Raw genomic sequence first — 14,941 nt, forward strand, 5'->3', positions numbered from 1 at the left:
AAGGACGGGGATTAAGTACAGTGTCCAACGGATGACGCTCTGGCGCCAATTTGAGGGGAAAAATGCCGTTTTCGGTATTGGGATTTTCTCTATAACCAAGACAGCTATTCAAGTGATTCAAAAGGCCTCATAAAGTACCCTCTACCAGGGCGACTGAAAGATTTTTACGGATATTCACAAATATGTCTCTAGCTAGATAGATTGTCATTTTCAACTGAAGTCACCCTGTACAGAAATCCCATGTGGGAGCAATTATCTTTGCCCGCGCGCAGAGGGCTTTATTCTCGCTCTGCATGAGCTTCGCTTCCCGGCGATGTGCTAACTGCACGTTACGCAACCTGTCTAGGCTCTGCTGTCTGCAAAAACCAGTCACGTGGTTGGAAGGGGTTTCCCGAAGTAAGCCGTATCCCACAATGCCGTACCGCAGCTTTAAAAAATGGCGGCTATCACGCCCGGTGTTTTCTCACATAGGCTACTCTGAAGTATTAAATAAACGTACCGGTACGTTAATTAATTTTTCAAATTTCTTCCCATCGGTACGCTCCATTTCCACCCAGTACGCTTATTAATTTTTCAAAAATCTACCACCCGGTATGTTTATTAAATAGGCCTACCTATCGTACCGGTGGGAAAATATACAAGTACAAGTCAAGTTTTTTATTTTCTTAAATTTAAATATAATGAGAAGAAATGTCGGTGCAGCTACTGTTCGACATGCGCACTGGAAAGTAGGTCAAGTGGAAGTCGCTCTCTGAACACTACGATACATGCGTCATCTGATTTCAGTTCCTATAAATAGACGTACTTTCCCCTCAACAGTGACAACTACTCATGTATATCGATCGAATGATGTAATGTCGCAAGGTGATAGGATCATATTTATAGCTAAGAAGGTCATTTCAAGTGCAGCAAAGAAGTTGTGTCTGTTTTCAAACGTCAATTATTTCATGCCGATTTATGATATTGTAAGATTTGCTGTGTTTGTTGTGTTAGCTAGGATTGTGTTCGGTGTGAATCGTGTATGTTCGTATGTGTACGTGGAGGTCAAGGGTTGAAAGACCGCGCCCCATAAAATTTGATTTCCACCTGAGAGTCGGACGGAGATGCAGGTTGAATAACTGAAATAGGTATTCCAGTGAGCTTGCAGGTAAGTTTAACTATATTTAATAAAGGACCAATCCATAGTTTAAATTCACACATTTCTAAATTTATATATTTATTTTTATGGTGTTTTTGGCATTGTTATATTTGTATTTCTTTGCTCTGTCTTTCTTGTCTTTCGTCAGTGTAAATTTTGTTAATGTAATTGTTTAAAATTAATTTGTTTATATTAATCTTGCAGATATTTGGAGATATTTGGAGATATTTGCAGATATTTGTACAATAACAATAAAGAAACATCAACCCGAGCTATCGGTCTGTTACATTTGGCGCCCGAACAGGGACTTGAGTACAAATCGATATCTGCAAGAGTCACGGCCTGTTAAGAGAGATTTTCTCCAAGGATCCCCGCTGCCCCGTATAACACGGTCCAGAGAAGAGGGATACTTTCTTTCTCTCCGCCAAGGATTCCCGCTGCCCCGTAGAACACGGTCCAGTGAAGAGGGATTGTTTTTCTTGCTGTCCGGTAAAACACCGATCAGTATATTCAGATGATGTGGTGATGGCCATGGGCGAGTTGTCGTCGATCTAATGCTGTGCGTTTGTGACTGTGCCCGATTCGCATAGGTCTACGTGGTCAGCTACGAGTTGACAGTAGAGGATTTGGTTGCTTGGTTTGGCGTAATTGTCGAACTTTACATTGACTGCAGTGTACATATTTTGCCTAGGCTGTATATATTTCATTTGACTGTGGACTTTAATATTTTTTTGCCGATATTCAGACTTTGATTTTGAACTTTTCTGATTGCACTGTTGCATAAAATTGGACTACTATTCACATTGACTATTGGATTTGTTCATATAAAGACTTTTGATTAACTAATTTAATACCTGTACATATTTTTTTCATCAGTAATTTGTATATTTGAGGCTAGGTATAATACAAACAGAACGTTGGTAGAATTTTTATTTTCATCTAACACGTTGGTTTGTTGATTACCAGGCTTAGTAGGAGTTCTTTAAAGTAATGTATACCAAATAATTTATTTATTTTTTCTTATCAATTTGATTCTTTACAGTAGTTCGACTAATTTTCTTATTTTTTTTCAGACAGTTCTAAAAACACCAATTTTAGATCATAGTTGGCGATATCTCAGACTATTGGATTGGTTCTAATTAGTGAACTAGGTCTATATAAAGACACGGAGTCTTATGGTCCTATATATCCAGCAGATTCTCTCAGGTAAGTGATATTTATTTAGGGATTTTTTTTTCTTTCTTGCCTGGGGGAAAGGGGGCCTACTTTTCTCCCGATGTGTGAGTTTTGAATGTGTCTTCAACTGATTATGAATATGTTGTGATGATATTGATATGATGGTGTGAAATCATGACTGTGCATTGATGCTATTGATATTTACTTGACACTGAATAAATAAACAATTTTGAATATTGTGTTGTTATTATTCATAAATGAATGTGATGTATATATATTAGCTAGCATCTGGCATAAAAGTTTTTGAGAATGGCATACCCATCGTCTTTATTAAGGTCAAGAAGCATTGTCATTACTGGACTGCCTGATCAAATTACAGATTCTGAATTGAAAGACTTTTTAAAATTCCATCTGGTATCAGAGTTTACAATAGAATACATCCATAGACCTGACACAATATTGGGTGCAATATTTGTAGTATTTGAAGATGCCGCTTTAGCGACAGAAGCCATTGATATTCTTGATAAAAGAAAATATGATGGTCAAACAGTTGACGTGAAGAAAATAAACAAAAGTATGGAAAGGGATATACTGGATGCACTAGAAACTAAAGAATCAAAACTGTCCGAAGTGATAGGTATGATTAAGTCGTTACCAGCTGATGATATTGTGAAAGTTTACGAGGAAGTAAAAAGTTTGTTGCCCAAATCATCAAAACCAAAGTTTCCAGTAAATAGTACCCCAAAAAGGACCCCAATTTTTAGAATACAAAAAGGCAGCACCCCAAGAAGGTTACTACCAAAGATCCCAACTTTTTCAACATCAGGGTCAGAACTCGTTTCATATACGCATCCCGTCTACCTCTTTTCTCCGGGGATTCCAAGGATGCTAGCTTTAAGCAGTGGTTGTTTGAAGTCAAAGCTCTTCGACGTGACGGTATTTATTCCGATGCCGTTTTATTACATGCAATCAGAAGGTCACTCAAAAGTCCTGCGTCTGATGTTTTATATCACCTTGGTGATGTAAAGGAAATTGACCGAGTTTTGGAGAAATTTGAACAGGTGTTTGGTGATGTGTTGTCATCAGGGGCAATATTACAGCAATTTCATTCTTCTAAACAGCATGATTCTGAGAGTATTGCAGCATGGGCCTGTAGACTGGAAAGTTTAGTTGCGCAATTACTCTCCATCAATCCACCGGCAGTAACAGACACTGGTGCAAAGTCCATGTTGCGTTTGAAATTTTATTCCGGGCTTAATTCTAACACTACCAGGCATCTATTAAAAAATAAATTTGATGGTGGTGCCACATTCGAAGAATTACTGGTGGAAGGAAGAACAATAGAGATGGAGGAAAAAGAAAGATTTCATCTCGATGCAGCTGTATCTGACATGCAGTCTGGTGGCTTAATGAAAGCAATCGATTCTTTAAGTCGTAGGTTAAGTGGGTTGGAAACTAGTATAGGACGGCGTAATCGAGAGTACTCAGCCAGTAGAAATGTTACTGGTACTGCTCGAGGGGCCACTGGAAATGATTCCGGTCGGAGATCTTTTTCTGGCGAGTGTTGGAAGTGTGGAATGATTGGTCATAGGCAGTCGGAGTGTCCAACTTTAAACTTAAACCAGTCTGTGAGAGGGGGCACTCAGCAGACGCTCAACCCAAACGCCCCAAACTACAATCATCAGTAGTTAAGCGATTGGTTGGTAATTCTAATGAATGTATGACAGTTTTTCATGGTAGGGAATTAAGGGCGTTAGTGGATACGGGATCAGTGGTGAGTACTATCTCTGCTTCATGTGCAAAATCGTGTGGCTTGGAAATAAACCCCCTTGAAAGTGTGTTGGGTTTTCAAGTAGCCGGAGGTCATACCCTTTCATATTTGGGCTACGTCGAGGCTTCTCTTTCCATTCCCCATGTAGATAGGTTAGAATCCGATGTGTTTCTATTTTTGGTTGTACCCAATACAGAATATCATACAAGAACACCCTTGCTCTTGGGAACAAATATTTTATCACTTTTTATTGACACACAGGGTGTTAATGAAAACGACCTGCCCTATGCATTGAAACTTGCACGTGAGTGTATGGTTAAACAACAAAGGGCACCTGATCATGATGGTGTTGTTGGGAATGTGAGGATCACAAAACCCATCACAGTTCGACAAGGTGAAAAAATGTTGATAAATGGCACATCTAACATTTCTACAAATCAACAAATGTTAGTGTTGGCAGAAGAAAATCTCCATTCCTTTTTACCTGGAGGGTTGTTGCTATCTCCTAGCATTCATATGATACAGCCTTGTTCCTCTCCTTATGACATCTCTGTGGAAATTTCAAATTTCTCTTGCCATAGCATTACCATTCCTGGTGGTTCGACAATTTGCAACTTATCTCAAGTTTCCATTGTACCTCCTGAATCAACCATTGGAAATGTGGATAATCATGATGATTTTACATGTCAGTTTGATGATATGCTTCAGGAAAATTTAAGTCCAGCACAGGTTTCTGAAGTGAAACATCTGTTGTCTAGGTATAAAACCTCCTTTGCTATTCATGACTTGGATTTGGGAAAGTGTACTACTGTCAAGCATAAAATCAATTTAGTTGATGAGATACCTTTCAAGTCCAAACACTGCCACATCCCTCCATCAATGTTTTCTGAGGTGAGAAATCATCTGAATGAAATGCTTCGACTTGGTGTCATTCGCAAGTCATCTAGTCCATATTCATCAGGTGTCGTTCTTGTACGAAAGAAAGATGGTTCTCTGCGCTTCTGCATTGATCTCAGGAAACTCAATGCTAAAACCATCAAAGATGCATATGCTTTACCCCGCATTGATGAAACCTTGGATATTCTTCATGGTTCTTCGTGGTACAGTTGCCTTGATTTAAAATCTGCATATTGGCAGGTAGAAATAGAAGAATCTGACATTCCAAAAACGGCTTTTTCCGTTGGACCGTTGGGTTTTTATGAATGTGTTAGGATGCCATATGGGTGTACCAATGCACCAGCGACTTTTCAGCGTCTTCTAGAGTCGTGCATGGGTGATTTGAATCTAGAGCATTGTCTCATTTATCTTGACGACATTATTGTATTTAGCAAAACATACGAAGAGCACATAGTTAAATTGGAAAATGTTTTGTCAAGATTGCGTGATCATGGTCTCAAGTTGAAACCCAGCAAGTGCAAGCTTTTCCAGCGCAAGATCAATTATCTTGGCCATCTTGTGTCTTCCAAAGGTATTGAGACAGATCCCAAGAAACTTGAGGCTGTAAAAAATTGGCCAGTGCCAAAATCTGTTCAAGATATTATGTCCTTTATAGGTTTTGTTGGGTACTATAGGCGTTTTATCAAGGGGTTTAGTGAAATTGCCAAACCATTACATGACCTCACAAAAGGTAAAGTGAGTAAAACATCTAGAAAGAGTAGAAAGTCAACTGAAACATTCGTGTGGCAAGCAGAGCATGAAGAAGCTTTTCAGGAATTAAAAAATGCTTGTGTACATAGTCCTATTTTAGCATTTGCAGATTTTACCCAACCTTTTGAACTAAGGACGGATGCTAGTGGAAGTGGACTTGGAGCTGTTCTCTATCAAAAACAGAGTGGGTTGGACCGAGTTATAGCGTATGCTAGTAGAGGGTTACGTCAGTCAGAAAAAAATTACCCAGTTCATAAACTCGAGTTTTTGGCTCTGAAATGGGCGGTGACAGAAAAATTTTCTGACTATCTGTACGGGAATAGTTTTACTGTCAAGACAGACAACAATCCACTGACATACGTGTTGTCATCAGCAAAATTGGATGTTACAACTCACAGATGGGTTGCCGATCTTGCCAATTACAATTTTGATATAGTGTATGTAGCCGGCAAAAGTAATGTAGAAGTCGATGCGCTTTCCCGTGTTCGTTGGCCAGAGACGATATCTGAAAATACTTGTCAGGCTATTTGGCAAAGTGCTCAATCCGGGGAACCGCTGATCAGTTGTCTGCCATGTTCAGAAGAAGTGATACCCAACGAGATTTTGTCCTCAGCAGTGAATCAGAAGAAAGACTGGAAAAGATTGCAAGAAGGTGACCCAGAACTGAAGAAGGTGCGAGATGTATTGAAAGGTCGAGCCGAAAGCATTAAAGGGAACAGTTTTGAAAGTAAAAGATTTCGAAAAGAGATGAGTAGCTTGATCTTATCTAATGATGTTCTGTTTCGCACAAAACAAAAGAATGATGGGTCAGTTTTGAAACAGTTAGTGTTGCCAAAAGCATACTGAAAAGATGCGTTGTACGGATGCCATGATGAGATCGGACATTTGGGCAGAGAGAGAGCTATTGATATACTCAATCAACGATTTTATTGGCCAGGTATGAGTAAACAAATGGGTGAATACATAAGTAAATGCGCTAGGTGCATTAAACGCAAAACGCTGCCTGTTGCTCGAGCAGAATTGTGCCCCATATCCTCATCTGCACCCTTAGAGCTCGTGTGCATGGACTATTTAACTATTGAAGACGGTAAAGGTGGTGTCGGCAATATTTTGGTAATTACAGACCATTTTACTAGATACGCGCAGGCCTATCCTACCGCAAACCAAACGGCAAAAACAACCGCCAAAGTATTTTTTGAAAATTTTGTTGTACATTATGGGTTTCCCAACCGTATACATACTGACCAAGGACGCAATTTTGAAGGAAAGGTTATAGCGGATTTGTGTTCCATAGCAGGTGTAAAGAAATCGAGAACAACGCCTTATCACGCTATGGGAAACGGACAATGTGAACGCATGAATAGAACCCTACTTGACATGTTAGGCACATTGTCGCTAAACCAAAAGTCAAATTGGAAAAAACACATTGCTTCTCTAGTTCATGCATACAATTGTACGCGTAACAGTTCCACGTCATTTTCACCATACTACCTGATGTTTGGCAGGCACCCCAAGTTACCGGTTGATGTATCATTGGATGTTTTGCTCAGAGACAACCGCTAAATCTCAGTCTGAGTACGTACGGGAATTAAAAAACCGATTGCGAGAAGCTTTTAACATGGCAAAAGTTCAAATAGAGAGGGCGAAATCTAGACAAAAACAAAACTTTGACAGAAAAACAGGGGCGGGTGTGTTGTCAATAGGTGACCGTGTTTTAATTCGGAATGTCGCATTCGATGGTAAACACAAGATTGCTGATAGATGGCAGAGTGAAGTGTTTGTGGTAGTAGATCAGCCGAATGATGGTATTCCAGTGTATGTAGTGAAAAGAGAAGATGGTGCGGGAAAGTCAAAGACACTACATCGAAACATGTTACTTCCCATCTATGAAATGAAACAGGAATATGAAGAAAAACAGATTGAAGAACTTGCAGAAGTACGACCCACAAGAAGTAGGAACAGGCCCGAATGGATGAATAACAAAGATTGGATATTGTAAATAAAATTATATGGCATAATAAATATAAATCAAAGATTGATGTTGTTGTTGTTTTTTTTTTAATGGTGTGGAACCCATTTCGGGGGGAGGGGAGAATGTAAGATTTGCTGTGTTTGTTGTGTTAGCTAGGATTGTGTTCGGTGTGAATCGTGTATGTTCGTATGTGTACGTGGAGGTCAAGGGTTGAAAGACCGCGCCCCATAAAATTTGATTTCCACCTGAGAGTCGGACGGAGATGCAGGTTGAATAACTGAAATAGGTATTCCAGTGAGCTTGCAGGTAAGTTTAACTATATTTAATAAAGGACCAATCCATAGTTTAAATTCACACATTTCTAAATTTATATATTTATTTTTATGGTGTTTTTGGCATTGTTATATTTGTATTTCTTTGTTCTGTCTTTCTTGTCTTTCGTCAGTGTAAATTTTGTTAATGTAATTGTTTAAAATTAATTTGTTTATATTAATCTTGCAGATATTTGGAGATATTTGGAGATATTTGCAGATATTTGTACAATAACAATAAAGAAACATCAACCCGAGCTATCGGTCTGTTACATTATAAACGATGTTAAATCACACTTCTATGTAAGTTAAACTCTTAGGAGTTTACAGGTATGCAAAACAAACCTTAGGCCCTATATCTGAGAATAAATTTAATTTGAATAACGTCTCCGTATGACTATCGGAGGCGGCTTAGGTGCGATATATCTGGGTCTTCGGACCCTGACGATTATTAAATTTAACTCCTGGCAATTTTTTTATTTTTTGAAAATAAATTAGATATCTTGTTTTTAAGATAAATAAATTATAATACTGAGTGAATTTTACCTGGTGAAAGTTTTTTTTTAACATTGATAAATAGCTAGTTTTTTTTCTTTCTCTTCTTCTTTATTTTTATTTATTTATTTCATTTTTTTTTGGGGGGGGGGGTGTGAAGGTTTTTTCCGGGCAGTACTTTATTCCATCCAGTACTTTTATTAAATTTCGAGATTTTTTTCCACCCAGTACCTTTTATTCCATCAGTACTTTTATTAAATTTTGAGATTTTTTCCACCCAGTCCATCAGTACTTTTATTAAATTTCGAGGTTTTTTTCCACCCAGTACTTTTATTCCATCAGTAGGCCTACTTTTATTAAATTTTGAGATTTTTTCCACCCAGTACCTTTTATTCCATTAGTACTTTTATTCGATACTTTAGAGTATGCTCTTCCCACCTCCTGTAGGAATGCCAACATACACGTCCTTCCCACTGACTGCAGCACTCACTGCTTCAAATTGATGTTCTGTCAGCCCTTCGAAATTCCAAAATTTGCTTACTATCCGATCTGCTTCTTCACGCTCCATACCGTAACAATGCTTTCAGGCTGCTACTGCACCAGTATTTATACCTCTGCAAGTTGCAACTACTTCAGGGGATTCCACAGTTAGCCTCACTCTGAAGTAATAAGCTATTCACTGGGGGCTATTTTTATCTGTGTCAGAAGAGCAAGTGATTAAGGTCAGAGCAATTAACTGTCTTGATTGCTGTCACGCAGACTTAGACTGGACCTGCCAAGTGGCAGTGCCTGAGCAGTTATGCAAACAATTACCAGCCATGTAATCAACCTTGGGATTTCTGTACAGGGTGACTTCAGTTGAAAATGACAATCTATCTAGCTAGAGACATATCTGTGAATATCCGTAAAAATCTTTCAGTCGCCCTGGTAGAGGGTATCATAAAGGGTGAAAGCACTACAGCGGGGTACCAGGGAATTGTCTTATATTTACTTTTGATTTTATCATCTTTTACGTTAAATCAGCCCATATTTCAATGGGTTATTCACTTCAAAAGGCGATAACTTTCAAACAAACAATTTCCTCTTAAACCCCTGATATCATGCTGTAGTCCACATTCCTAACAACAATAGGTGCAACTTTTGTAACGATCGGTTGCTCAGATAGTGAGATATACTTGGCAGCGATTCACTTATCTCGTCAATATAGAAAGCTGTTAAAACAGCCAAAAACCGTTCACAGGTTGGTTAACAGGGCTTATTAGTCAAATGCTTAGCTGGTAAATTTAGCTGTTATCGGTTATACGATCAGATGGAACCATTGCTTATTGTCATCTAAAAATATTTTGTTTGGGTGCTTTGAAGGGGCAGAAAATCGTGCTTTTGTTACATTTTCCGACCACTCGTTAAGCGTGCTGCCATTTTGATTGACAGCTCTGGAGAGGGCCTTAGCATAGTGATGCCCAGTAGGGTGTCAAGGATATGTAGAAGGAAGCGCTAACAAAGGCGATTACATTTAACCGCAATTAAGAGGTGTGAAGTAGCATTTGAACGTTTCAATGGCTTTTCCTCGGCAAACGAGTAATTTTACCTGAGAGATTCCTTTTCTGTTATCGGCAAAGTGATCAGATAAAACTGTCTGTCGAGAGCAAGTGGCCGTCACTTGTGTTAATAAGAGTTTTTTGACGGGTAACGCTGCAGGATTATTTTGCACGGCACTTGGTAATCGTCAGATCAACGGAAAAATCCAGTGATTACTTCAGAGCGGTCTCTCTCAAAATGCCAGCGAAGATAAAGGGGAGACGCTCAGCTACACAAGATTCAGCGGTAAAAGTGGCTGAGAGAAGGCTTTTGAATAAATATTTTATTTTTACACACATGACACTTAGACCCTATTTGCTTTTTACCTGCTAGTCTTGACTATTTTTGGAGTCTTTTTGTGATTTTCATTTTTGGATACATTTTGAACTCTTTCTTCCCGCTTGATCAGTGATTTTGAAATTGTTTTTCTCCAAACATCGCAAAATGCAAAGCCGCTAACATGCGTTTTTATTTTTATTGTTTTAATCATGCTGTCAACCCTTGCTTGGGTTTCTCTCGTTTGGCCATTCACATCACAATTTTTCGCGTGTCTCTCAAGCTCCATGATATCATATCTTGGAGAATAAAATTTTATTTTGTCAACATTAGATTTACCTTTTGCAAACGGCGACCAACAATCATTTCCGGTTTCGTAACGTGTCGCAGATACGCTCGCCGATATATATCGCAAAAATTAAGAGCTAGGCTAAAAGTATCCTTTTTAGCGTTTTTTTTTTTTTTTTTTTTTAATTTATTTATCGATTTTTCTTTCATTTTATCAATTAATTTAGGCGATAACTCTTTCACCCATTTATTAGGTATACAGAAATCAGTTATCCGACTGAACAAATACGGTGGGTTTCCCCAACCGCCACGCATAGGCCCTACTCTCTTTCAAAATTTTCTTTCTTTCCTCTGGAAATGGACTTTTAACACGAACTTTTCTCTTCCCCATAGTGTACTAGCTAGACTTCTTCGCTGCTAAGCTGATGTAAGACTTATGACCTATTACCGCACACGTAATCGGCTTATAACTCATTAACTGTGCTCCGACCCCCTCATGACAACGGCCCTTAGTAACAGAGGCGTGGCTTAGTTGTCAGCCTGACTGGGGCGCGTGCCGGTTGAAAAACTCATCAAAAGACACATTTTGCGATGCAAATTCATAAAAATTATTACATCCAACGTTAGATACTTATTTGATTAATATGAACACACAAAAAACTCAAAAACATGATTTTAAGCGTATTTAACCCTATCACCGGCCTTAACCTTGAGGAGTTTACAGGGAAATATCAACAAGTGTGCTTTATTAAATCTCATTTAATGGTCAATTAATTAGGCAAATGAGTTTATAGCACTGAACTTAGCCCAGTGAATACCCAAGGGGAATTTACATGTACCTGTGTATAATTATCATGTAGGTCCCTTTTTCAATTCACTAGTGTTTCCTCAATCATTAACACAGGTTATTTGGACTTATGAGATACTGAATTTTCCTTGGTTGATATGCTACCAAATCACTATTTCGCTCCAATTTTTCAAAAATTTCTCGGGAGAGTTCACCCAAACCACCAACCCCCCCCCCCTCCCCGACCCTCCCACCCACCCATCCTTGAGTAGGATAGGTCTTTAAAAGAGAGGAATTAAAATTTCAAAAAATTTATTTATCTTTTCTGTTATCAAGTTATCGAAACAATTTACAACATAGTAATTATCAAATTATACGTAGTCCTACATGATTATATGATTTATAAAAATTGGCACTTTTTCTCTGCACATACAAAAGAAACGTGGTTTTTATCGCTAAATTCTATTTAAATGTTTAAAAAATTAGCTTCAATTTTTTGTCTTGGTGAAACTGTAAGGAAAACTTGAATTAACATAATTCACTTCTTGATTTTTTTCAAAATTTATTAAAACTGATGTTTATAGCAGATATTAAATTAATCGTTCTGAGCTGTTGTAGGCTAGAGTTAAAAAGTCGTCTATATATAATAATAAAGTGGATGGTTTGTTTCATGGAGTCGGCTGTAGAATGGGCTACTTCAAAATAAATCGTGGAACTTGAGGGAAGTATTGAAGCAGCCGGTGGCTTACAGCAGTCCTCTAGCCATTGTCAACAATATTGCGGACGCTGCTGTTTGCAGTCAGAGGACCCATCTCAAGCTGTTCTTCCTCCAACACTTCCTATTATGACAAAAAGCGCTGCATATAATTAGTCTGTTAACTATACATATATCTATATATGTTTACAGAATATAAATTCCATCTTTTTTCATTAGATACATGTAGGTTAGAGAGTCGTTAACTTATACATGTACAAATTGCTTGAAGTTCGTGAAGGTTCACAAAAAGGAACCAGGGAGTAATTACTTTATTAGAAACGGTCAGTGTAATAAATCAAGGCTTTACCTGAGCAATGTCTAAAATGGGAGAGGTGACCACGTCGGTTGGGAAATTATTCACGTAATAGTCACACAGCCATCTGCATTTAAAAAAATGAATATAAAATTATAATAGATATATAGACAAATGAATATAGTGAATGGATGAAGAAAATAGATTAAATACAAAAATAATAATAAATAAAAAATATAAATAAATAAATGTCAGATCTGGCTTAAAAAGTTGTTAGTTATAGGGAGTCTTGCAGGAAGAAAAAAACATTGATGAAATTCGTACCGATGACTTAAAAGGCCAGTCATGCTGTCAATTCTTTGGTCCACTTCGCTGAAATAAAACAGAGAGAGATGGTTTGATCTGTGCTGAAAGTTCAATATGAGACTAAGCAGGGACAATGGAAACTGAAGACAAATGATGTCTACGAAGTTAACATGACTTATTTTGAAAAGTGCATTGTGTACTTTTGTGTCTTTAGACAGGCAAATGCTTACGAAGCTAGTGATGGAATTGTTCACGACATTTCATTTAATTATTCACTGCACATATTCATGTAGTTGTATGTCATGAAGTAGTATTACCTACCATACTAATCTATCAATCAGATCCCTGAAGACAGGTTCTGTATCTGTGTAGATGATGGTGCCTTGGAGGATTTTCATTCTGGCTTCTGCTCTGGTCGGCAATTCAGTCCAAAGTGGGTGTCTAAATAAATCGACCAAAATTTATTGCTGTCTTCCAACACTTCCTACTGTTCTAAAATTCTAAGGTATTTTTTAGAAAAAATTACTGGCTACATTCTAATTTTCCAGTTCATACCACTAGCAACTCTAAAGAAGGGGGCCGTGTCATATTTCTATCAGAACTATTGGCATGAATAACAGTTCTGTCATGATTTACATAGCTGTATCCTTTTCATTACCTTCCCTCCATAAGTTCAAACAACATGACACCCAATGCGTAGAAATCGGCTCTCCACGAGGCGGCGCCACCCCTCAGTACCTCTGGTGTCATGTTTTTATAGAGTGTGAAGTTCATAAATTGCACCGCATGAATACTCTCTCCGGCATCATTTAGAGGGTGAACAGATCCTAGATCACACTGAAAGAAAATAATCCGCATTTGAAATTTGAATAAAAAGGGAATGTGGTTGCCAAAATGAAAGTGTTGATTACATCCAAAATTTTTTTTTTCAAAACAAAACCATATTTTTATCAGTCATAAAAATGTATTAATTCAAATTATGACACATCGGTGACACATGAATAATCATTTTATGTACGTAAAGAAGCGAGTCTTAGCGAAGAGCGAGACGGTATTCAAAATTAGGCCCGACTCAGGAACATCAAGGCGAGAAGAGAAAAATAACCTGAAAAAATCGAACATCTTACCAGTTTAGGGACCCCGTGTAGACTAACCAACACGTTGTTCGTTTTTAAATCAAAATGGGCTACATTCCGTTGGTGCAGGTGCCCAATAGCCATACAGACGCACGTGGCAATATATTTCACCATATGAACAGGAACTTCGTCCCTAAGAAATAAACAAATGCAACTGTCAGTATTATATTCAGGTCAATATTAAAGGAAATAATATTTTGTTGAATAACAAATTTACTGTGAAATAGATATTTTTTATGATCGTACAAGATAAAATCGGAAAAAAATGAAAGTATTATTTAAAGAAAAGAAAGTAATATAATTACTTACAAGAAAGTTTCCCAATACTCTTGGAGAATTTCAAGGTCCATCGGACACAATTCCGATAGTAGAACGGGAAACCCAGGCCTAACATCAAATGAGTGAACGAGTCTGGAACGGAAATTTCTCATATCATAATGAGTTAAACTAAATCGGATGAAATAAATAAGTTCAATCTGTAGGCCTACAGCGTAATTTTTCATTATAATCATAATAATTGAAATTTTACAGTTACAGTTTATGACGTTTATATCCATCCAGTATGTACTGGTACTCATTAAATTTAACATAATGATGTTGTGCAAGATGCTGATTGTTGTATGTGTCAAACATTTAACGAGGTGAAGAGATTATTACTTGGTGATGCATAAAGGACATGCGTGTTTCATAGGTATCCAAGCTTACAAATTAACCAACATATTAAATTGTTTGTATTCATCTGATAAAATACCTTAAGATAAATTTGCTGTCTATCCTCTTCATAAAAGAAACTTCCCTGTAGATGGACCTTGCATAGGCCTCAGAGGTAGGCACCTTCAGTGCTAGGTTGTTTTTAAACTAAATATAAAATATTTCGAACGGTTACTGGGATGTCACATCCGTAAACAATAATAGCAAAGATAAACTGGTAACATTACTACATAACTTAATATAACATAAATATATTTTGTTCTGCTGCTACTACTTTCAAATCTAATACTATAATTACTGTCATGACTGTGTGTACTTATGCTACTACTACTATTGCTA

The 14,941-nt window shown here is 37.6% G+C and overlaps 1 protein-coding gene across 1 annotated transcript; it reads right to left on the reverse strand.

Moving 5' to 3' along the window:
• Positions 1 to 12,660: 12,660 nt before the first annotated feature.
• Positions 12,661 to 13,613, reverse strand: LOC147761309 (serine/threonine-protein kinase sax-1-like). Its single transcript, XM_087015991.1, has 3 exons — positions 13,414 to 13,613; positions 13,077 to 13,196; positions 12,661 to 12,821 (listed from the first exon to the last, which is right to left on the reverse strand). The coding sequence occupies exons 1-3, from the start codon at positions 13,611 to 13,613 to the stop codon at positions 12,701 to 12,703; spliced, it is 441 nt and encodes a 146-aa protein (XP_086872117.1). The 3' UTR covers positions 12,661 to 12,700.
• Between the last annotated feature and the right edge of the window lie 1,328 nt (positions 13,614 to 14,941).

This window comes from Lingula anatina, chromosome 6 (genome assembly GCF_051362555.1).
Source record: "Lingula anatina isolate TDL-2025a chromosome 6, LinAna3.0, whole genome shotgun sequence".
NCBI classification, from domain to species: Eukaryota; Metazoa; Brachiopoda; class Lingulata; order Lingulida; family Lingulidae; genus Lingula; species Lingula anatina.